This window comes from Leptosomus discolor, chromosome 4 (genome assembly GCF_034619465.1).
Source record: "Leptosomus discolor isolate bLepDis1 chromosome 4, bLepDis1.hap2, whole genome shotgun sequence".
NCBI lineage: Eukaryota > Metazoa > Chordata > Aves > Leptosomiformes > Leptosomidae > Leptosomus > Leptosomus discolor.
In genome coordinates, this window is record NC_141394.1 from 69,710,244 (window position 1) to 69,735,940 (window position 25,697).

The 25,697-nt window shown below is 42.3% G+C and overlaps 1 protein-coding gene across 1 annotated transcript in view; it reads right to left on the bottom strand.

Annotated features, from left to right (window-relative positions):
• The window catches only part of CRMP1 (collapsin response mediator protein 1), a 50,775-nt gene that overhangs the window by 17,579 nt on the left and 7,499 nt on the right, over nucleotides 1-25,697 (bottom strand). The window contains exons 2-6 of the mRNA XM_086464731.1: nucleotides 15,814-15,902; nucleotides 10,137-10,321; nucleotides 8,427-8,591; nucleotides 3,296-3,357; nucleotides 1,566-1,646 (exon numbers count right to left, since the gene is read on the bottom strand). Coding sequence (XP_086320857.1) covers nucleotides 1,566-1,646; nucleotides 3,296-3,357; nucleotides 8,427-8,591; nucleotides 10,137-10,321; nucleotides 15,814-15,902 — 582 coding nt within the window. The remainder of the gene's footprint in view (nucleotides 1-1,565; nucleotides 1,647-3,295; nucleotides 3,358-8,426; nucleotides 8,592-10,136; nucleotides 10,322-15,813; nucleotides 15,903-25,697) is intronic.

Here is a 25,697-nt window from a genome sequence, read left to right on the forward strand (position 1 = left end):
GAGGAACGTATCAAAACATCATGGGTGCCATTTGATTTGTTTCATTTTGCCTACAGTAATATTGACTTGCTATGTTTCTTACTATTCATTTTCAGTCTACTGGATATATTTTATACGGTATTAATTCTATAAATTATATATTTTGGTAGCTTTAAATCATGCCAAACTTCATGGGAAATCAGCGGTTTTTTCCTTCTTGAACCCAAATGAGGGTTTTCACCTGGTTTCAGCAGGGGAAGGACACAACTGCACTGTATGTGCCTGTTGACTCCTCACTATTAACTTTGAGCCCAGTGGTTACTTCAGCCAAACTCGAAGCGGAAAGGGAAAGAAGGCTCTCAAAGCAAGTAAATTCTTACCAGGTAGATAAAGGACAGAATCCCACAGAGGGAAAAAGAACAAAATAAAACCCATGTGGGCAACAGCCCTTACACACCGCCCAACCACTTGAACATTCACCTGAGGTTCTACCTTAACCATGAGACAAGGTGGCTTCCCTAGTCCAGATCTCAAAGACAACTTGTTTTTAGCTATTGTAATTTCCCTGTCAGTTCTGCAGCCCAGTCCTTAGCAGATAAGCCAGCAGATAAAGAGCTCAGCAGATAAATCAGTCGGCTCACTCGGAGCCTCATGGACCTCAGAGAGGCTCGATGCACATACAAGGGATCAGAGGAGGGAGATGTCTCTGCAACAGCCTTAAAAGATTAATCTGCCACAGATGTATAGAGTCACAACAACACCCACCCAAACCCGCCCATTCTGTTTTATAGGGGAATCCTGGCCTCTGAAAGACCAGTGGGAGGTTTACTATTGACTGCTGTCCTTGGGATACCTCTTCCAATGTGCTGTGGCACAGAACAGAGCTACAGCACACTCCAGTGTGAGGACACTACCTACGCCGGGGACCTGACCTGCAAAGACAGCACTGGGGATCTGGGACCTTTTAATGGAACATTTTGAATTTGAGCCCAGTTTCCTGGTTCTGAGAGGCAACTTCAAAGAGCATGACTTACACTTTAATGTGCATTTTTTAGGCATTTAGAAGATCACAGTGGTTTCTTATTCTCAAACTTCAGAGATTTGTAAGAATATTCTCAAAAATAAATCAGTCTGAGAGCTTTATCACCCACTCCAAACTCACTATGCTGCTTATGCTGATAGCTGCAGCAAGAGTCATTAACAAAAAGCTTCCCAGTTCCACTTTTTGTCCCCAAAATCTCTGAGCAAGGCTTTATGCTGTTCTGCTTCACTTGTCTCTGCCAGATTCAGAAGAGATCTTCTCGCTCCCTTCTGCCCCCCTCATCCAGTCCTCATCTGCTGCCAAGGCAAGGAGCTGTCTGGATTGTTGCTCTACCTCACAGATGCTCTGCCAAATCATGCACGCAAAAGGGCCTCCATCCTCTCATCCCAGGCTTTACACCAGCGGTGTGTAGGGCATCAGGCTAAATTAAGGCACTTAGCAGGTAGCTCCTTTTTTCCTACCCATACTCTGACTGGAGGGTTTTACTTCTCCTCTCTGGTGTCTGTCTTCTCACACAGTAAAGCAAAAATGACAGTTAACTCACCTGAGCTATCAAGTCTCCATTTTCAGCATGGACCAGGATAACAGCACCAAGACTTTTTAGAAAGGTAAAGGCTTCATAAAGCTGCAGGTAGTACAAAGAAGGAAACACTGCTGAATAAGGAAAACACATTACTTAACACTCAGACTTCTCCGTTCACCTCAGTTTTGCACCTTCTATGCTGGTAATTATCTAGCTGAATAACAAATTATCTCCCTTTTCCAATTTCTACACAATGAGCTTCACTGCTTGGTGTTGACTCACGCACCCCCTTACACACCAGCCAGCCCCAGGACAAACTTCTGCCCTTTTGCACCCAGACAGAGTCAAAAGTCCTGAGCAGGGTTGCATCTCCCTCGGACATAGTGCCTCCCCCACCCCTTGTACTGCAGAGCTACCTCTTCATGTCCTTCCACCCAAGCCTAAGTTTAGTGAGTAGTCTCTTTTCCATAGTTTAGCAAATGTAAAATGGAATTACTCCCATGGACTACAGACACTTTTTGTACAGCTAAACACCTCTTTTCTGAAGTGCAGGCATTTTGCACCATCTTCTTAGAGCAGATAGTGTGAAGCTTTCACCAACATCTTTAACTCTGCAATTAAAAGCTGCAGCATTTTCTCTAGACCATCCTTTTTTTAAATTGCTTTCTAAAATTCAAATCCTATCCAAACAGAAGGGAAATGGTTTATCCTGTTGCTTTTACTGACAATTTCTGAACACATATCTACTGAAATTCAGTTCTCTTTCCAAAAGGTATTCAGCTAATGTGTTCCCTGTTTAAACCAGACTTCAGTAATGTGGGAGCCCAGTCTTCAAACACAGAGCAAATACTGAAGACATGGTTTCTTCAGTGTCCACTTCTGCATTGGGACACTTCAGCAAGCATTGAATGGGCTGGAATAAACAGCTTGCAATATGCACATTTAAACAAGGTAACAGCCATTAGTCTAGCCACACATTAAACATTTTGATGTATTTCTCTTGGCAATTCCAACAGGGAGTTCAATTTAACAGGCACTGCCTCTCAGAGAATATTTATATATTATTATGCCTAAAATTCCAATTAAAACCACATGTATTGGAGGTGTAACAACAGTTATTTAAGAAATCGAGAGCTATAGCTCTGGGAATAAGTAAGAAAGAAACATTTTCTCAACTGAATAAGCAAACATTATTATTACTAACAGATGCCATTGTCCATTTACAATGACCTGATACTTATGAGTGGGAAAGCTGAAGAGTCTGGAATCTGTAATGAGCTCTGGACAAACAAGCTCATTGTTATCTCCAGCCCTAATGAGAAAAGGCCACCTCCCCCAAAGAGCAACTCCATTTAGCTGTTCGCAGCAACTGAGAAACTCTTGAAACCTTCAAACTGCCACTGCCTCAAGTGCTTCATCTTTTCTTCCCTCTCTGACCTACAGTTCTTGAAAGGTAACAGCAAAATAAAGTGAGGGCAAAATCCTGAGCAGTGCTGAATGGTTGCAATGTTGCAAACACCAGAAAATCTTTGCAGAAAGTGAATGTCATACACTTGAAGGAACACATGCAGATGTTCAGCACTGCCCAGCACTGACCCTCAAGAGAGAACTCCCCCACTGCACATTTCCTCCAGTGCCACTCAGGTCAGTGGGAATGTTTCTCTGGGATTCAACCTTAGCAACCCCTCAAGTGTTGGGAGATCACAGAAGAGAGGACAGACCACAGCAATGAAAAGCATTCAGAGCACTACCTGGCTGTCGGACATCTGGTAGAGATCTTTGTAGGCCATGTAGACTTGAAAAGAGTTCACACCTGTTCCAAGACAAAATTCAAAGGTGTTGCCATGTAAATGCATTCTTAAATTGTATTCAAACAAAAACTTCAGGAAAACTAAGTCATAGAATATGTCTGGACTAGACTTTTCACTGGTGACTGCCAGAAATAAAGCATGGCTCCACAGCTGCATTACAGCTGCTAGGACTAGAAGCCTGAATGCCCTCTTCTCTGGGGGAACTTCTGGACTCTGTGGATTGCCTGTGTTCAGCAGGGGAGCAACCCAGCCACCACCGCAAACATGACTGCTTATAGCCAAATGACAGGCAAGCGATGGTGGCTAAAGCAAGCATGTAAAGTTCATGAAGTTTAAAAAAACTTGTTTAAGGTTCTGTGAATCACTGGTTTTCTTTTCAGCTTTCTTTAGCTAATCAGGAAAAATTTCAGCTTGATCTGAAACCGTGCTTTTTAACAGACAAACTTTCCCAAAAGTGCCGAGAAGCTGTAGGAACTGTGTATCTGAATTCGCATACAGACTTGCTTTTTCTTAACACTATTGCCCAAAGCATCCAGCTTAGCTGATGGCAGACACTGGGAAGGAGTGGAAGCAAAGCCTGAAACCAGTTACAAGGGCAGCTCACCGTATCTATCCTTCCACCTTCCAAAGACGGATTTATGTTGGCAGTCATACAAAACCATTAAAGATGGCAGCTCCAAAGTTTAGAAATCAGTAAGAAATGACAGTGTTGAGTGTTGGTTGCCAAGAACCAACCGTGTTCAAACACCTACAAGTTTTGCTACTTATTCTAAAGAATTATTTACACAGCTTTGTATTCTAATGGAACAGGAATTCCAAACATCTTCTGTTCATATTTGCTGTACACATGAACTCATATTAGTTTATAAATATGCCTCACTCTTTAGTCTACTGACAACATCCCCAGTTTGGTACAGGGACTGATCTCAGAGTTTTCTAGCTTAGAAGAAAAGTAAATTCTAAGCTGTCTAAGCCACATATGCTGCATTTCAAAATAGTTGTCATGAAAACTGTGCTTCCTGGGGCAAGAGGAAAAAGAAAGAGATCTGTTCATGTTATTCGTGCTGGCTACACCGAATGAATAAGGCTCTCTGACGAAGGTATAACCCCTTCATGAGACTAAAAGGCGCAGAGGTATCCTCAGGCAGAGGATATCTGTGTGGCTGTTCAGACTCACACAGAGAATTTGTTTATTCACAATTACAAGGCTAAAATGCCCCAGGATATATGCAGGATAAAACCTTGAAATGATCCCTGGTATTATGTCTTCCTGCTAAGTCCAGGCAGCTGAAGGAGAAATACAAAGTGGGAGCTGGCCCCTCCTTGCTGACTTCCACACTGAGCAAATCCAGCCTGGACTGTGGAGCCCCATCAGCCCGCAAGCCCACCCTTTCTTCCTATTTTCCCATTTCTCAATTTCCCAGAAAACATGAATGGGTTTCACTAACTGTAATCCCTCAGCCTACTCCTCATTACGCAGTTTCAGCGTACATAGTATGTCCCTGCTTGAAAATATTAAGCTTGACTACACCTTCCCTGGGGGCAGTGCTTACAGTCTCCTGCCTGTAGCACCATCTCCCCTCTGACTGATCACATCTGCCCGACCTGCCTTGGAGGAAAGCTCTCTTATCCTTCACAAATGCACACAGGGTCTCATTTGTCAGCTGCACCTGGGAGCCACCTTTCTGCATGGGTGACCATGCACACATGAAGCAATGAGAGATGTGTCAAGGCTGATCCAAGCCATGCCAGCTAGCCTCAGTGATGGTGAGTGACTGAATCCTCTCATACACATTTCTCCGTAAGCAAAGCACTGGGCTACCTATTGCTCTCCCTTATCCACTGGGATCTAGCCAAAGGTAATTCATTTACTCACAAACCTGCAGGAGACAAGGCAGCTTTCTCTATGTGGCTGGAAGACATACCTTGACCCAAGTAATAAAAATTCTCTTCCTTTTTCTTTTATTGCCGTTGTATCTTCTTAGGCCCTTTTCTGACTTTGGTACAATAACTACGAGTTTTGCCCCCACTCAGGTTAATGTTCTCCCTGAAGTCAATGAGAATAGAAGGGATCCCATCAGGGATCCCACTGTGAGATCTTGAGCCTGTCCCTTACCAACAGCTCCCACAGCACAGAATCAGAGCTCTCCCATCCAAATGCAAATCCACGCCCTCAGCTACCACATCAGATACACACAAAGTGGAAGGGCATCTCACAGGCTGCCTTTACAGCTAACAGGAGAGATGGTTTGAACTATACTGCCTTGCAAAGAGAGTACCTTTACAAGACACCAAGATAAAATAACGCCAATTTACATATACAGGTATCCAAGATTAGACTCTTTGCCTAATGCCTTGGTCTGGTGTCTTGATCTATTCATTGGAAACCTGTGGCTTTTCAAAAGCCCTGGTCCATGGCCTGCTGACCTTAATGCTTAGCATTTGTTATATACTACATCTTTGTTATGTCCTGCTTGCTCTCACACCAGGAGTACTCAACAGGATCCTCTCCAAATTTCAGACAGTGCTACAGGTTTTTTCAAGCAGTGACAAAGCGCAGTAGTTAAAAGAATGAGTGAGGCCTCTGTCAACACATTTCAAGCTCTTGTTCCTTTGCACACACTGGAGAAGCCCAGTCCCAAATTAGTTGCCAAAATGCTACAAGCCTAAGTCTTTATAACAAACATTTGGTTCTACAAAATCTCCAGGACCTTTCAAAGCCTGTGCCTCCTTAAATTAGCTTTGTATTGATTTAAAACTAGTCAATTACTCAATTATACCTCATGACAAGGCACCTCAACAGCAGCTCTGTGAGCTCCTCTGTTATTCATGCCAAAATTGTATTAGGCACACACAGCACTGAAACACGATTAGCTTAGCCCTGTTGCTTGGCTAACTCACCCACCAGACAATCAGCTGAGAAGAAATTCAATCCAGATTCCCAGTTGATGAAAACCAGTGTCACTCCATTGACATCCAGTCTATTTGCACCAGGGGCTCAAATGTTTTCAATTATCAGCAGATATCCATTAATTTGAAAGCCCGTGCCATGCTGAAATATTTCCTATTGTGCTTGTGCTTCCACACTCACCCTTACCTTGTGTCAGGACTAACACAGAGTAATTCACATTGACTGCCTGAGACATAGTGCAGCATCTGTGAGAACAAAGGTGACCTCCTAATGCTATCGCCACCAAAGAGGCCACCAAGGGTCCCATCACACATCCCGGTTCAGGAACCAATGAAGAATGAAAGGCAGGTCAGATTTATATTGAAAACTCACATTTCAATAGTTGGAGAAAACTATTAACCTAACTGTCTGCACCGGGCTTTTAATGTAAGCCCTCAGGCAAATCTGGGAGCGCTGAGCCATCTGTGATCTGCGAGCTCTGGAAAATAGTATCTAACCTTTGAAACAAGGCACAGTATACTTGTCTGAGAGTACAGCCAGCTCATGCACAGCAGCATATCCATGTTAACGCTGATAGCGGGGAAACAGCACAGATTTGGCACCATCAGTGTTGACAGATGTCATCACCTTGTAAAAATCACCTATATTATAACAACCTATGTAAGACCAGCTGCAGTTTCTCTAAATTATGTGTAATCTTGCTGACTGAAGGGTTCTGTTGCCTAAAATCTCGTTACACAGCACATGTACTGCTAGCATGCTGTAATACAGGGTAAAATACCCTATGTGACTGCACCTCCATGGTATCCCAGTAAGCAATTGCTCACTCAAAAATAGGATTTTGCTTTGTTTTTCTACTTTAATAGTACATTTCTATATAAAGAGAATTTTTCAAATCTAAGTCATCACTAGCACTACACCTTACAAAGGATGCTACACATATTACTTAGCCTTCTCAACACAAGGGTTACCCTGATTTACTCATGGTAACTAAACATCATTTCAGAAAACATTTTCTAATAAATATCCATGCATTTTCAAGGAAAGTATAAAGAGAAAAATATTTTTTAAAAAATGTTTCTGGACAAAAAAAATCCATGCTATTAGGCACAATTTTAAGGAACTAGATCAAAACTATTATCTTCTGAAGGCTAGATTCATTGCCCACACATACATACCTGGTGTCACCAAGATACCCTCCATATTTGAAACTGCCACACTGAGCTGGCATGTATGGAAAAGGATTTATGAGAGGTTTTATCTGCGCTATTCCAGAGTGGCAGGTGGAGTCCAGATAGGGTAATCTACAGCATCTCACATGATAGTAGACTTGTTAATTGAACTGAATCAAGCCCGTGTCTTAAATAGATTCCTAAATAAGTGACCTGTTTTTTTAAGTCCCAAAACAAAGCGTCTTCTTGTAACTTCAGGGAAAGCCACTGGAGACCAAACACTTGAGAAAATCAGGACATTTTTTTTCATATTAGGTACCTAAGTTTAGCATTGCTTTTTTCTACTAACTTGAACCTATTTTAAAAATATAGGCATGTTTTATAAAAAAATCTAGTCTCACAAGTAAATTATCCTAAGCCATTGCTGTGAAATGAGCAATAGCCTGTGGTGACCGTTCCTGAGACACACATGTCTTCATATTTGGGCTTAATTTGAGGCAGCTAAATGGGCAGATTCCAGTCCAGTTAAAATCTGAACTGCTAACTTTAAATGTCCCATTCTTTCCATTCATGAAACAGAGTATCTAAGGTGACTGGGCTGATTCCCCTAAATGCTGATCTCTGAGTTTTATCTTAGAATAAAACCTAAGTATGCAATGTCTGAGCCTATTTCCACATGTACAAGCAACCATAAAGTGATGCATTTGTATCCAACAATGCACGTCTTAATTTTCCTTGTCTACATCGGGGTAAACCTTCTCCCTCCATTGGCCTTGCTGCTGACCAGCACTAATGCACAAAGTTTTAGGTCCATTTTACACAGCAGCAATTGCACACAAAAGTTCAAGGTAGTGCAGAACCTTGGGCAGAACAACCAGCACTGTGCATTTCCGTTCTGGATGATGCATTCATTACAATACTTAAAAATTTCACCTCCATATGATGTTTCAATAAAACCAAAAAATACTACTAATTTTCACTCACTAACCTTTGTCTTGCACCAGTATTTCCAGCTCTTCTCGAATCCCATCATACCAGCTGGTGATGTCCACATGGAGAGAGTAATCACAACAGGATTTGGTGTCAGCTGCCTCATGCCACTTCTCAAAGGAGGTCAGTAAACTCGATCCAGGTTCTGGAAACACGTGGTCAACTGAAAAAAGAGATTCAGTGTCTGTTACCCAGACTGCACACTGTTCAGATTTCCTCAGTGCCTGTGAGTAAGTAGCCTGAAAGCATCTCAGCCAAAACAGCAGCCTCGGAGGCAGTTTGTGCGCACACTGTAACTTTGGGATGTTAGCCAGATCCTGCTGTCTCAGGTATAGCAGAGTTTGTGGACAGTCTATACTAAAGCTGAGTCTGGCAACCTGCTTGGTGCAGCACCAATAGACACACAGTGGGAGTTCCAAACACCTCACAGTTTAGGGAACACTCGTTTTTCCCTTTACTGTTTTGTAAGAGACCACAAGTTCTGGACGTACCAGTATTTATTGTCTGATATGTCTGTTTCTATGTATTTCACAGTAAGCATTATTATCAACCAGTGCCTCCTAGTCATTGAATTGGCCCACTCTGCCTTACCAATGTATCAATGGAGATGTAAAATGTTTCTCAGCAGCCAGAATTGGGAAAACAGCCAAAGGTCTGAAAAGAGATGATGTAGAGCACAAACACTCAGCCACACTATATGGCAGATCGAGCATGCTGCAACTATGCATCTTCACTGTCTCAAAGCTTTCTGCATCTGATTATGCCACAATGTTTACTTACACGAAATAAAGACATGACTACTTATGCATATATACTTAGCTTTGCAGGGCTAGGTTAAAAGTAAGTAGGGAAACAAAGCAAGATGGGCTTATTAGTGGCATGGACAGGAAGCCTCAACTGAAGAACATACACTGAAAAAATTATTAACAAAAGTAATGAACAGCAGTGCATTTTGTGCTTATTGCCAGAGATCCTTTAGCTGATACTTGTTGTTGAACATAGGTAACAGATAACACCACTCAGCAAAAAAAGCCACATTGCAATTCAGTGGGAGTAAAACCTCACTGGGCATCTCCTCTGCACAAGGAAGCTAGGACAATTTATGTCACATGAACAACTGCCTTGCACAGTCTAACCAAGGGCCAAGCCACCGCTAGTAGGAAAGAGTTAAATCTTGTCCTGCCATGTGGTAGACAGAAGAAGGGTCTTTAACAACTAGAAGCATGTCTCCCTTCCACCAAGAACAACGTTCCTCCAGAACATCTCTGGTAAGGAATTCCTCAATTCCTGGTGCCAAATCCAAGTTCATAAAGAAGCATCGTGTTATTCCCAAAGCCCCTGAAATGTCACTAGGTGGGAATAGCAGACCTCGGTCAAGATTTTCTGTGCCATATATTTACAGCACTAACTACACTGTTTTTCAAAAATACCAAGAGTAGGTATATTATCCCTCAGTGCTTACTCTGTATTTCAGAGGGAAATCCAAAAGACAATTCTCTATGCCACTGTTTCTTTCTGAGGGTAGGTCCATTTTCAGGCCAGCCCTGGGTGACAATGATGAATGGACCTCCAACAACAGTGCCCAGAAATTTGAAGATTCATTGCAGGAGATCTCAGAAAATTGTTATGGAGCCTTCTGTAGCTATCCCCACATGTGGTATATGAGCTTCAGCCTAGGGTGGGAAGAGTTAGTATTGCTAGTACTCACTGATCATGGTGGTGCCCCCTGCTAGCGCTGCTTTTGTGCCTTGATAGAAGTCATCAACAGCAGTCATTCCTTGGTAGGGCTTTTGTAGGTAAGTGTTGACATCTATTCCCCCAGGAATAACCATGCGCCCATTAGCCTCTATGGTCTTGACTCCACCGGGAACAATCAGATTCTCTCCTATTTGCCTAGGCATCAAGGAAAGCCAAAATTATTTCACTTAAAACAAAGCAGCACAGGGGATAGAAGCTATGTGAGGCACATAGGGGAGAGGAACCTAGAGGCCATAAAGAACTGGGACCCCAAAGGGAAGGTGAAGCTCAAGCACCCGCTCTGGCCACTCTGTACGGCACTGGCAGAATAAAGCATCTGCGAGCCTGCCTAGCTGGGCCACGTGCTTGTCTTGCTTTGCATTGCTCTAGTGGCCAATAAAGAAGCCGTAATGCACCAGCATTAAAAACTGATTATTTTTTTTGTATGATTCAGGGTGAGACTTAAGTGTCTTATCTTTAAACAATTACAAATACACAGAGTTAATACCCTCTTGGGGGCTCCAGTTTTGTATATTAAGTTCTTAAATGAAAACAGAAAGATGCAGATCAAATATGACAGCAACCTGGAACTGTAAATAAATGACAGAAGTGCAAAGCACTTCAGAAAAGAGTCATCATTACTTTGTAACCAAACAATGAAAATGTATCCTTAAAAGAAATCTAAATATGCTACAATTAAAACTTAGTGAAACATTCTGCATAACTGTGTATAAAAAATGTTCATTAACTGTTGCCATCTCTTCCCCTTCAGTTCTTCAAAACAGGAAATTTTTCTTTCACTATTAAAAATATTAATGTCCCCCACGCTGATATCAACCAAACACCAGATACTTACAATTAAAATACTTCTAGTGTTGATGGACACAACTATGAGTAAATTAACCTTTAACTTTTAAAGTCACATTACATTTTTATAGTCTACTTTGAATGGTGTCAAACAGGAAAAGGTATGGGTCTGTGTGGAAGCCCTGTCTCTGCGTTGTTACATCGCGATATATTTGGGCTTAGAGTTAACTATAAGGTAGTTTAAGTTCACTTAGTCTATCTTGTATCACAGACACACAGTCCTTGTCTTAATTTCCTTTTGTCTGGGATAAAATGACGCTTATCCACAGCTAAAGAAATACCCCAGACATCTGAGCTGCTGAATCTATTTCTCCCATATTAAAATGCAACTCCCACCTACAGAGCAAAACACAGCGACTGATTAACAGCCAATCGCAACAAGCGAGAACAGAAAATGAATATAACCATTAATTAAAACCAGTGAGAAAAACAGGGATAATTATTCACATTGGAATTTGGCCAAACCGCCAGAGTTAATAAATAGCCCCAAGAGGTCAAGAATTTGTTTCATATGCTATGCAAAAATGTCACCTCCAGCAGCTTGGCTCCCCTGGTGCTCCAGGTTTTGGCTGGAGGGAAGCAAGCCATTCGGTTAGCAAACTCCCCGCCAGCATCCTGAGCTGGGGTCTCAGTCACTCAGCGCTGAACAAATCCAAAAGGGCTTACTCTTGAGAGCTGATAATATCACGGCTTGAAGCCGTACAACTCTATGTCTGGCGTCTAATATTCATCAGCACGTAAAACACGGGGAGCATGTCACAACCTGTTTACAGCTGTGAGGAGTGCTAATGATACCATGACAAACAGGGAATTGATATGTATGCAAAAGCCAGCAGCAGCCCAGCACATCCAGTTGCACAAACAAGTTGCAAGAAGCTTCTCCGCTGTTAAAATCTGACTCACAAAGGCACACCGTAAGGCGTTCCAACCCATGAGCAGATTGAACACTTGTATAAAGTTAGGTGGCCCCACATATAATAATGGTATTGCACTAAATTTCTTTAGTTGAATCCACTCCCAAGATTTTAATCAGAACAATCCTCAATCTTTGTACAGCGTTTTGTATGGCTAAAAAAACTGAACTGGGGAAAAAAAATTTACTATGACCAGTCTCCTTTAAATGTGTCTATGGTGGAACTGCACTCCAACGACTACCACCCCTTCTGAAAGTAATATTAAAGAAAACCTACACAAAAATGTAAAAGCAATTGATTTTTATTTTCTTTCACAATCGACCAGTTCTTTATTCAAGAAAACACGTACCCTAACAAAGTGAAAGTGTGCTAAGTATACACTGAAGTTTTTTGATGACTCACTGCTCATTATTTTCAATGTACGGTTGAGTAACAGATTATTTGGCAATGGCTGAAACATCCATGCTGAAGTGACATGGGACCAAATGGCCTTTGTGGATGCTGCTGCTGCACTATTACCTGTCAGAAGCCTGTCTCATCTCTTGCCCCGGCATCAAAATTAAGGCTGGGAGAAGGCTGATCTTCACTGGCATTCAAGGTTATTTTTATTCTGACTGACTAGAACACAGAGTAAGAGATAATGTGACAGGATTCCTGAATTGCTCACTCGTTACTGCTAAGTGTTCGTTAATAAGAATGGGGTTCAGTTACTTGTGGGTGAAAAAATACAATAGCGCAGATAACTGTATTCTAGACACTGTATAAATGATTGAGCTGGCTTTCTGATGCACCAGCAACTAGAAAACTCAGACTCAAGGAAAGTTGATGTTGTCTGCAGTCTTCAGTTGAACAAGCTGGTAAATTCTGTTGTAACCAAGCTGATTAAAGCATAATAGAAACATCAGGCTTCAACCCTCCATAAACTTAACCTGAGAAAGTGGAAAACCTCCCTCAGGACTCCATGGAGTAACTTCTGTCATTATCAAGCCCAGATCTCTTTTAGGCATCTGAGGCTCCCTCTAACCTGGCTCATTGCCTGGTCAGCTCTGGAGATCCCTTCTCCAGCCACCCATCCTGCACACTTGTTAGTCTCCTCCAGCTCGGAGGGACCAACCCTTCTCCTTGGCAGGGATGGAGCAGAAGACAGCAAGCACCAGAGTGTGGGACTTGCCACTTAGCACGGAGACCAGGGCTCATTTCCTCATGTGGATAACAGAGACAGGATAGATGTAGGCAAAATACATTATTTACATGCCAATGTAAATTTAAATTACTAGATATCCAAGTTACTATTTAGATACCAGAGAACTGCCTCTCAGCTGCCGTCTGAGTGTGCAGGGCTTAAGTTTCAAGTAGGAAAAATCCACACGCACCAATGTACCAGGGAACCAGTCTGAGCATTCATAGGTAGGAAAAAGCATCTACCATCCTTCAAACTACAGCTCATCTTCAAACACACTCAAGATTGTATCTACCTTCCTCTCTGCAGGGCAATCTGCAGGGACATAAGCATTCAAAGACCTTATTCATTTAATTAGCCTGCAACAGAAACCCAACCCTCTATTTTCCAATCAATTTCCACTGCAGGATAAGAAAATTAACTCAGACCTTTTATATCCTAGCAAAACCAGGACACTATTGCCTATTCTGGGCTGAGTGGTTGGTGTCTGTTCCATTCTGTGGAAAGAATTCTGTATTATCAGCGGGATCTGCAGCTGGAGAGTTAGGGCATCAACTGAAACGCGGATGCCTGAGGTTCAAGGTCCTGCTCCAAAGGATCTTGAGCAACATTTAACAATGATGTTAAGACATAATTCAGACAATGGGCAGTTTCAGTTGGAGAAACTAAAAGAGACCAGTCCCAGAAAACACAGCGCTTTTCTAGACCGCAGAATTTATCATCTGAACACAGTCAGCACCCAAGCCCATCTCGCACCAGGCTGCCCTCACAAATTAGCTCCTTTGTCAGAGCACGACTTGCTTCCACAGTTTACAAAGAAAAATCTCGGGTCATCTAAATCCAGGAAACCAGGCACAACTCAGGGTATTGAACAGTAAACTTGCCTCCTTGGGCAAAGATAAAGGCATTTTAAAAAATAAGATCTTGCCTGTCTATTCATTATTAATCCTAGCTATCTTGGGCAGCTGAGATATACTTTCTGGAGGTATGGATCCACACATGGATTTCAGAGGGAGTCTATGCACTTAACAAGGGCAGCTGAAAGGTTGCCGTTGCTAACCCACCTACTGAGTACCACCGCATTTCTGGAATCAAGGGCAAAAATTCACAGCAGTTTCAGGCTCTCAGCAGCTCATGCACTTAGTTGTTAAATCAGTTCTGATGCTTATAAGTGTTACTAGGAAGTTTGCATCTGAACAAACAAAAGCATAGAAAAACTCAACTAAAATATCTATCAGAGAAAGCACAACTTGGTTGATTGTTGCTATTAAGAAAAAAAATAAGTGTTCATAATTTTGTGCCTTCTCCACTTAAAACAATATGCTCCTTTTGCCACTTCTGCAATGCAAGTAACACTGTAGAACTGGAAAGGCAGAGTGAAGTATTCAAAAGAACACAGTCCATGGATAAAAGTGTTTGGAATTTTTTCTGTTATAATAACCTTAATCATGAATAATATAAGTAGACACAGACAAATAAAGAATCAGACTTTTAATCTGATGATAACTTCTCACAAAAAGGAGCTCTGACAACAAGTAGGTAATGAATTATTTACCAGATAACCATAATTATGTTTCTGTGCATTAAACTGTAGCCTCTGGAGACCAAACTTGTTAGGTCACTAGTGAAAATGTTTAGCAGTCAAGAAAAAGGCTTTGATCCTTGTGTACATTAGACTGCTCGTACGCACTACGTAACTTTGCAAAACTAGAGACCCCTATCTCAATGGTTTTAAACTAAAAGAGGGTAGATTTAGACTAGATGTAAGGAGAAAATTTTTGACAATGAGGGTGGTGAAACACTGCAACAAATTGCCCAGAGAGGTGGTAGAAGTCCCATTCCTGGAAACATCCAAGGTCAGGTTGACTTGATCTAGCTAAAGATGTCCTGGCTCCGTGCAGGGGGCAGGTTAGACTAGATGACCTTTAAAAGTCCTTTCCAACGCAAACTATTCTATGATTCTATCACCCCCACTAAGTCAACGTAGGAGCTACCTGAACAGACATCTCTGTTACTGTTTCCCAGGCTATCGGTAACATGTATTTAATGGTTTTCACCTAAGGAATACTTTCCCAGTTCCTATTACTTTATTACTCAATAAATCAGTAGGATTTTCTTTCTAACTATGTGAAGATTTAAGATCATGTACCTTTTCTAAGCAAGAAAAGGGATACATGAGCAATGCATAACAATGTTGGCCCACAGAAGATGCTTCAGCATTAATCAACAGGGTGACTGGGAAGGAGTAGGTCCCCATTAGCACTATGTAACACAGGGTGTATTTCTGTGCCGTACAATCCTTTACAGCATGGCAGCATTCACCCTGATTAGATGCAGGGGAAAAAAGCTGTAACAAGCCTTCTGTCGTACATGGACCCAAAAAATATCCATTGTCCTTACCATTACTTCTTGAGTTGAGAGGGCCTACTTGCCTTGAGTATTTTAGAAGAAAATAGGATTGAACTGATGGAAAAGCAAATACCTTCAACTTAGAATAAAGAAATTTTCTACTTATCTGATCTTAGGAAAGATACAATGGCAGAATTTCATAATTAAACACTCCTCTACTATGGCCCCACATCTAGAGGTAAATGAGATGCTACTGCAAGACTTCAGCACCATCAAGAAATCACAGTAGTCTATACTAACAGGCATGCAAAAAAAGGTCAATATTTTAAAAAACCAACTTTATAAGTCCATCTTCAAGGTATATGTCTGCATAGAAGGAGTGGTCATCATTGATAATTCTTCCACCTTTAATGAGTAGTCGGTCACTCTGGGGGGAAGAAAAAGGAAGAAATGTGGGTTTGTTGAAATAAATGAACATAATAATGTATTGCTGTTACCAAATAGGCTTATGTTATATAGAAAGCCATTAATATCAAAGCACTTACACTATATAAAGGTCTATGCCATAAGTTCATCTGGGTACATATAGACAGTGGAGAAGAAAACCAGTTTCACCATTTATTTCTGACTTTTGGGGTGTGAGGCCTCATGGTCATCATGCTTTTTCCTCAAAGCAGAACTCATTGCACATGGAAACACTTGAAATCCTGCTACATCCCCTTTTTACCACCACTTTACTGTACACAGGCAAAAAAAGGGAAGAGAAGCCATCAGAATAAACTGCCCAACACTGGAATAGCTAAGCTGAGATCACCTGGGAATCTCGGTACCTCTGGAAGAGTAACAGAGCTTGATACGGGAAGGGACAAGGTCAGGAGAGGCTGCTGAGCTCTGTAATGCAGAAATTCCTACTTAGGGAAGCTCCTTTAAGCAACGCCAGCTCAGCATGGTCAGCTCAGCATGGTCAACTCAGCCGCTCCACTGAGGTGGCCACAGGATATGGCCCACAGCTTGTGCCTCCTGTACTGTATGTTAAGACGAACAGTAGAAAGTCTAGTTTCTAGTGGGTATGGAGAACAGATTGGTATTGGTATCTAATTTGTGATTGCTGCAGGTCAAAGGCTGCTGATTAGTTGGGGGCTCCGTACCGAGGCTCCCCACACTGTATCTCACTCACTCCGTGAATAAGGATATGGGCGTGCAGCCTCCAAAGTTTGGTTTACCTGAAACATATCAACAGCAGAGAGAGCTACTGCCTCCTGGTATTTTCTGTGGTGTCAGAAAGCAAACATGTTTTTCCCGTGAAGAACTGTTCAAACACCAAGTCTGCTGGGGTACTGTTCACAACAATCATCTGTTTCCATTTTTCTCTATTCAAATGGTTACACTCTGTTCTCAAAAAATACATTTTACAGAAAGAAAATTTTACCACGGCATATTCCTGAGAACCAGTATTTGAACTCCCTCATTGAAGAAGTCATACTGGAAATGCCAGCATCCTACCACCTACTCAAAGACAGGAAAAGCCTGTAACTTCGGTACCGTGCTGGTTTTGGGTGGGATACAGTTAATTTTCTTCACATTAGCTAGTACAGGGCTGTGTTTCCGATTTCTGCTGGAAAGTGTGTTGGTAAAACGGGGATGTTTTAGTTACTGCTGAGCAGTGCTGACACAAGAGTCAAGGCCTTTGCCACCCCTCACAGCACCCCACCAGCAAGGAGGCTGGGGGTGCACAAGAAGCTGGGAGGGGACACAACTGGGACAGCTGACCCCCACTGACCAGAGGGATATTCCGTACCATATGATGTCATGCTCAGTAGTAGAAATAGGAGGAAGGTTGGCTGGGAGGTGCTGCTGCTGGGGGACTGGCCAGGCATCAGTTGGTTGGTGGTGAGCAATTGTTTTCATTTGCATCACTTGTCTTTATTGGGTATCAACTCCCTCTCTTTATTATTTTCCTTTTCATTACTATTATTACTATTATTATTGTTGTTGTTGTTATTGTTGTTGTTGTTGTTGTTGTTGTTGTTATTATTATTATTATTATTATTATTATTATTATTATTATTATTATTATTACTTTAATTTTCATTTCATTTCATTTCATTTCATTTCCATTATTAAACTGTTCTCATCTCAACCCATGGGTTTTCTCATTTTTACCCTTCCAATTCTTTCCCCCATCCCGCTGTGGGGGAGCAAGCGAGCAGCTGCCTGGGACTTTAGTTGCCAGCTGGGGTTAAACCACAACAAGTACATAACGCTTTTGGAAAGACTTTTGCCAAGTGACTGTGAATGCTGAAAGCATCTAAAGCAGTCAGAACCTTCTTTTCCCATTCATATATAAAAAAGCCATTTATTGTAAATTATTTCCTTGGCTCACTAAACAATAACTCAGAATCTCCATTTTGTCCATGTTTTATACTTCTCACTCCAGATTCAATTCCTGGTTTAATTACAGGATGACTCATGCATATAAACCATGCATGTCCCAAGTTCCCAGTTTAGAAAACAATTAAACAAGTTGATGTGTTTCCTCATCTATAAAACCAGGACAACAATATAGACCTCCTAAAAAGTTACTGAATAAAAAGTGCTGTGTCAGAGCTAGGGGTGTTATAATAACCTTTCTTCAATGTAACTTCTCAGTAATATGTAGCATATTTACTTTTCGGCTTGTATTTGAACATTTTGCAGGTTCAAAGCTTCCATATCATTCTAGAAAAGCAAAAAGGGAGAAATGGGCATTTTAAGGGGAGAAAGGAAGAGGAAAAAGACATTTTAAATACAGTCAGTGACAAAAGAATATGTTTGAAACTTTTCTCCGTGTGCTGCAGCAGCAAGATGACCTTGGGGGGGAACCAAGGCACAGAACTACAATGAAATATGTCACCAGGACCTGCCTCAGATGATGGTACCCTCTTGTTACAGGATGGAGACGAATGCAAGTCCTCAGCCCAGAATTTGCCAGAGCAGGCTCCCTGTTTTCTCCACAGCCTCTCTACTGTCACTTGTAATTGCAGGATTTGTGAATCAGCAGCCTGAATGGTAGTAAGTTAGTTTGCCACATGCTGGCAGCTGCACCTCCTCACCATGATGATTTACTACACTGCCTGCTGACCTGCGGAGACCACCATCTTGTGAGCTCTTTTTAAGCTCATTCAATTGCCTTCCTAAACATTAATACTGTCCAATTACAAGAGGCAAGAGCTTATGGATATGGGCAGGGAACGTTACCAGAGCACTGCATCTGTCACTGCTAATGAGTCAAAAAATCTGCCCGCTCATCAAGATGTTCCAGATTTTATTTCTTTTAAAACAGGAGAAGATGCATAATAAATAGAAACACACGTAACAGGCTGGGAAAATAAGACAGACTAAAATAAAGCAGAAGTACAAGCTCAGAAAAATAATTGCAGGCATAAGGATTTTATACATTTTTAATATCTAAATATACATATGCAAGTGGCAAAACTAGGTATTAGAATAATCTGGAACAAAAAAGGATACAAACGCAGTTTCAAGAAAGTACCCAATTATGTGAGTCATCCATTAAATTAAGCCTGACTTACAGTTTATAAAGGATTACTGAATGTTTAGGTACAAAGTCTCGCCTTCTTCAGAATTTCAGAGGGTCTAAGAAATTCTGCTGAAGAAAGAAAACTGCACATTACAGAGACTTTCAATGTTTTAATTCTTGACACCTTCCTGTGCAGAAGAAAATAAGAACCACTCATAATTGTTGCTAAAGGGAGCAGGTCCTGCACCTGACCTTGCCAGTGGCTAAGGTTGCATCCAGCCAGGAACAGGGAGATGAAGCCAACAAAAAAATGCAATCTTGATGCTCCCCACTGCTCCCCAGGTAGTCTGCCAAGCCACTACCTGGAGGGTAGCCACTACCAAGACGGTGCTATGGAGCCTCGCCCAGCTTTCATTAGGACCCGATAAATGTGGAAACATCTCTGACACACATTTTCATTCCAGCAAATCAGCAAATTCAGAAGAAAAAGGGTTTTGCTGGAACTTGTCCCAACCAGCTCGAGCTGTCAACATGTCTGTAGGACACGTTACAGACCGCTGCACGCTGGAAGCACAAGCACAGCAGGGTACCTTTACATAGATGGTGCTGATGGGCACAAGCAACCCAGGTGGGGTTTCAGTGCCACGTGGACCCCTCAGCAGCACGCTGTGTCCAAGCAAACAGGTGCTGCCTCATACACCCTTCTCCGGACCAGGGGTGGCTTGTCCTTAGCCAAAGCAGTGGTACCAAACACCCGTGTGCACCTAACTGTATAGATGCATTTCCACGAACAGGCTGGAAAAATCACACACATATAACTGACTAGCAGGGAGGCGTGGGTTAATGCTGCCACATACTCTTCATGAAATAAACTTTCCATACAAACCCTTGGTCAGCATGTGAGTATTCATTCCCCATATGGGCTTCAGGGACAGGCACAGCCCTGGCCTGAAGGCAAAGGGATGCTGCCACCCTGCACTGCTGCCACATCGCCTGGGTGTTCCTGCACTGGTTTAGGTCACTGGTACTTGCAGCAGTGAAATCCTGGACTGAAATCTGGGCACACACAGGGCCTGTGAAGCACATTAGCCACCTCAGGCATGCAGCCTAGCTGTGCATGGTCAGGGGCCATTTATTATTTACTGGGGGCCTGATGTGAGGCAGGCTGCTTGCAGTTTTCTTACCAAGTGCCAAATGTCCAGAAAAACTAGGGACCAAAGTCCTCTTCTACCTGGACAATGTTCCAGGCAGGAGGACAGCCACGCTATGTAGCACCCTAGCAAAAGCAGGGGGAGGGTGGAGGGAGGAGTGACCTGAAGCTCATGAATTAATCACACAGCACTGGCCCATATTTTCCCTTCCCAGCTGTAAATCCCTCCAGGCAGGACACTTTCTTTGTCTAGGTCTCAGATGTACCCTCAGCCACTTGGGTGACCTTTGGGTGCTCTCATAATACAAACAATGCGCTCATTACTCAGCTCAAGAGGTGACAATAGTGTAAGCCTTCATAGGGTGGCTGTCACCTTTCTCTTCAGCGAACAGATGTCTCAGTGACTGGTGCCCTGCCTGCTGAGCCCTAAGGGCTCCACACCAAGTTTTCAGTGCATTGCCTGGGACAAGAAGCTGCCAGCCCAGCTCTTCCCAGTGCAAGCCAAGGGAGGCTACCGGGACCCTATCCTCCCTCCAGCCTGTCAAGGACAGACAGCAGGAACATAGCAAAACACAGAGAGAGTATTATATTGAACACAGACACTGAGCAATTCAGTGAGCAATTAGGTGCCAAGACTCAAGGGGAAAAAAAAAACCCTGCTCTTATTGACACGGAAGGCGCAGAAAGCACCACTGTAAATCCATGCCGTCACTCAGCCTTCACTGCGGGGTGCAGGAGCCGAGGTGTTTCTCCACCACCCGCCACTGCTGCAGTGATGTGACCGCATCGATGCAACGCTGTTTGCTTCCGGGTTTTGCGCCTGGCTATGACATAGCATCAGCATGGCAACGATGCTTATCTTCTGTCTCCCTGCAGCTCCATTTTACAGGAGCTCCGGCACCTCCCAGCTCAGCTCGCTGCTGAGTACGACACAGCCATTCCTATTATTCACAGCTCTTCACCTTCAAACTCTCCACGCTGCTTTCCTGGTGATTTTTTGCTAATCATGGTCTAGCTTCTCCTGCTTAATCTGGCAGCAAAACCACAGAGCTTAGTCTGCAACATGACAGCAATTTTCATGGCAGCAGAAGGAGATGCCACAAACTCAGCATCGTTTGCTGCAGGAGGAGGGGCCGCCTGCTCAGACACGAGGCGGTGGCTGTCGCTCCCTTACAACTATTGTTTGCATTACAGTAAAAGCAACACGAAACATCTGTAAGCTGGTGATTGGCACAATTTGTACAAATTGCCCGTTTTGCTGGGTTTTTTAAATCAGCTTGTCTCAGCTCTTGTGAAGCGTGTCCATATTTTCTTACACTCACAATGGTACAAGGCCAGCAGAGACAAGCAGCGTCTGCGTCAACCTGCCAGATGATGAGCCTGAGCCCTGCTGCAGTCCCCAATTCTGCAGTGGGCTCTGCACAATTACAAGTGAAGTGAAGTCAAATTCCTTTGGTCAGTAAATCACTCAACTCTGGGTTATTTGAAAATATGATCCAAATGTTAAGATTCGAATGTTAGAGCGGGAATAATCACAAAGAAATCTAAAATTAGACTTTTTTCATTCACCTACTACTCCACTCAGAGCTAGAGGCATTTAAAAATATTATACACAACAAAATTCAAATAAATTTTTTACACAATGTAGTTCTCAATCCGCTTCCAGAACTACTGAAAAGCATAGTAACAGAAACTGCCATCTTCCAGCATTTTTTACTACATTATTACATGTATTACATTTATTACACGATTTACTAAATAAATATTATCTCAAATTGCTGCAGCATGACAAAATACACTGCAGCACAAGTTACAGCAAACCACACACTTCTCTTCAGTACTGACACACATGGTACTGCACCTGCAGGCACCTTTCAGAGAAAATCACGCCTCTATTGTACAAGATGGAGTTGGGGAAAAAAAAGAAAGAATGAATGTGCCATTATGTGTCCTAACCAAAAGATTCAAAGAGATTTCAAGAGCAGTGTTTTCATCAAATAGCAGCATTTGTCCAGACTGCAATTCAGATATATGCTATTACATTCTTGCTTTTCTTCCACAAATGGAATGTCTACCTATTACATCTTTATCTCTAAATCAAGTAAATCATGTCTTTTTAACTGTCTACAGTTTGCTTTACAATTTAACTACAATGAACTCCATATAACATATCCAGCATAACGGTCTTAGCGCTGCTTCATTCTTGCATTTGGACTTTACAACTGCTGCACTGCAGCCATTGCCAACTGAAAAAGTCTTTGCAACACTCTTAGCCCCAGATTTTCCAGGCCTAAAGGAGGAGGAAACACGCAGCAGTGACTTCATCCTTTGTGTAATTCTAAGGAATTACTAGAATATACCATTGTCCTTAGATCTCCAGAGCAACAATGGCTGTATTCTCTAAAATCCAGATTAGTCAGTGGCCCTGAAGATGACTAAATAGCCAACTGAAAACAGTTTAAATTCCAAATCCACCTGTATTTCCAGTTGCCTGCCTGTCACTGCATGTGGTTTAAAAGACATCAGACTAAAGGCAACAGACATAAGAAGGTATTAGGCTACGTTATCACACTTGCAGCCAAGATATTAATCTTCACTTTTTTGGCATTTGAGAGGCAGAATCCTCTGTTGCTACAGCTTTAAAAAGGCCACTGAGAGTTAGAAAAGACATGGCATCCCAAATTTAGAGGGAAGGTTCAAAAGCCACAGGCTGAAGTTTGTGTTCTTCTTGATATCCAAACCTCCACAACACTATTTGCATGGGACCATTCCTCAAAGGCAGAAGTCCCACTGGCAGACAATGGGGGGAGACTCCTGGAGCTCTGCTGTGCTTCTGTGCTTTCCTTCTTGCACAGTTATTTCCCATAATGCATAAGAGATTTAATAATTTTTTTTGGTGGATATATTTGGTTGTCTGTTGTCAGAGCTGGTCAGATTCAGACCCAGTTGTGATACAATACCATTAAATTACCTTGCTTTTAGTAAAGTACTAACAAATAAGGAACATTTTTAAACTTAATGGCAAAGGAAGAAAGACATCCTTCCCAAGAGGAATGCTTGCTTAAAATCCTTTCATAAGGATCAAAGAGCTGTAAATGGGATTTCACAAAGTACTGTCTGCTTATAGAAGATCTGCTTTTAATCAACACCATCCTCCGTTTTGAATTTCATGTCTAGGTTACTCTTCATAGGAAGCAATTTTTAGCTAGGGTGATCCCTGAATCAACTCAGGGAATTGCTTGTAAAACTTTATATCCTTGAGGCATCATTTCTGATAGACCACTAATGGAGAATCCTGCTTTTAAGGTCCTTTTCTTAACAAATGCACTCTAGTAGATGGCAATTCATTCAGGAAGGATTATGTTGATTGTAGTAACACTGTATCTTGGTCTGCAGCCAATATATTCATTCATCTTTATTCATTTAAAAGATCTGATGTTCTTTTGTTTCCCCTTTGGAGACCTAACTTTCTATTCAGCTAGCAATTTTGCTCCTTAATCACACAGTCTAAAAGGGCTACTCCTACAGTTACTAACTCCATGGGGATATCTTCACTATAAATGTCATCTTTGCTTTGCTTTTAGAAAAGAAGCACAACAAACACCTTAATGATGACAATATTCATTGGCACCATCAGGGGTTCCACCTAAGTACGGGCTGAAGAGTTGAACCCATTGCATTGTTTTTGTTATAGCCATCTCTTGGGGTACACATAGGTTATGTCAATTAGAGCTGATCTCGAAATCTCAGCAACCCATTCAAAGGAAAGGTTAAACTTGGGACAAAATAACGGCTGCTGTGTGCCACTGAACTGAAGATTAGTTTTATCTAAGTTCTACCCAGAAAACTGCATCAGGCTACTGGGACATATCAGCCTTGGCACCACTCATGGTAGAAATCCAGCTAAGACCATAAGGAATCCCTTCTCTGGACACAGGAGGTGGATGCAAGGGAAGCAGAACAGCAGAAAATGCCCTTTAATATGATGTTAGCAATAGTAATCCATGATCGACTAAATGCAGCGGATACAGGTGTGGATTGTTTGGACTTTTTGCTGTCATGTTCCCTCATGTATCTACTTCTGCTTCAAGTCATAGCAAGCTGCAAGGCTTGCTGCTCCATCTCCCTCTGTATCAGCACCCGTCCATGAACAACCTTTCCACAGTCTCTTAGCAGTAAGCACTGCATACTCCTTTAGCCAGCCACGTGCACGATGGGCAAGCGTGATCAGCTTTACTTAGAGAGTTATTACATAGAGTGTAGATTTTACTGAAATCAGTGCGGACATTTATTATTCAGTGACATTTATTAGTCATCTAAGCAAGTCCTGAGGCCATAAACCTCATCAGGACATGCACCCGAGATTGAAAGTTTGTCTTGTGACAACTGCATCAAATGACAAGCAAAAGTAATCCCAAAGTATCACTGTCCAAAGGGACAATGAGATGATCTTTACACATCGCAAGATTAGAAACCTGCAAATCATTTTGCTGCTCATCTCTGTTCCATCTATCTCATACCTACCAAAAAAGCAGCAAGAAATTTATTCCAACTAACTCTCACAGTGCCCAAGTGCCCCACAAGCCAGTGGGCTCTCCTGGATCCCTTTTACCACATGTATAAACTTGCTTATGATAAAAATGGCAGCAAAGCAGAAAACAGACCCTGACCTCTTGTGAGGAAATTGGCTCATTGGCAGTGGTCGCTCTCAGCACTTGTAAGAAGGAGATTCAGACTTGCTGAATAACCACCTCACCACACCAGTTGTCTTCCTAGACAGCCACTGTCCCCTTTCCAAACCTGCACGGCTTCCAGCAAAACACAGCTTACCTCCCTGTGGTGGCATCAGCTACGATGCTGAAAACCCTGATGCGGGCACCAGCTGACAAACTTGCTGTGGCAGCTAAAGGAATCACTGCTCCAAACCCTTCTTTCTGTCCCTTTGCCAAAGGTTTCAATCTCCACAGAAATGTCCCCAGAAGGACCTACGCTGAATGTATTTTATGACATCAGATCGAATTGGCTTAAACACTACGGTTACTTTTTCTTCTGTAGAAAAAGCAAAGGGAAAGACATCACAGAATCATAGAAATTGTGGTCAGAAGTCCAACAACTTCTACTGAAGCAGATAAAGCATCTCCAGAGCTGCCAGGTCCAAGTCCAGTGCAATATGCAATGTGAATTCACAGATGTTCATCAGCAGACAGGTAAGGGCTGAGAGGGGCCAAGTCTACTAAACAGCTACAGATGGAAAAATAAAATTTTTGAGTAGTAAGTAAATATTCAAGGGTAAGAGGTGATCCAGAAGTCCCAGGCTTTGGTGTTTTAAAAGAGGACAAAAAGCGTTGTCCAAATCAGTCCAGATCTTGCGCCAACAGCAGAATAATAATGTGAGACATTGTTCCCATGCCCAGTACTCAGTAGGCTTTTCAAATGCTTTTGGCACGTCACACACCAATCTGTGTGTAGCTTCACATTGTTAAGCAAAAGTGGGTGGTAAAAAAGCATGGCTGGGGAGATATGGAATAGATCCAAACCTAGACGAGGACTTT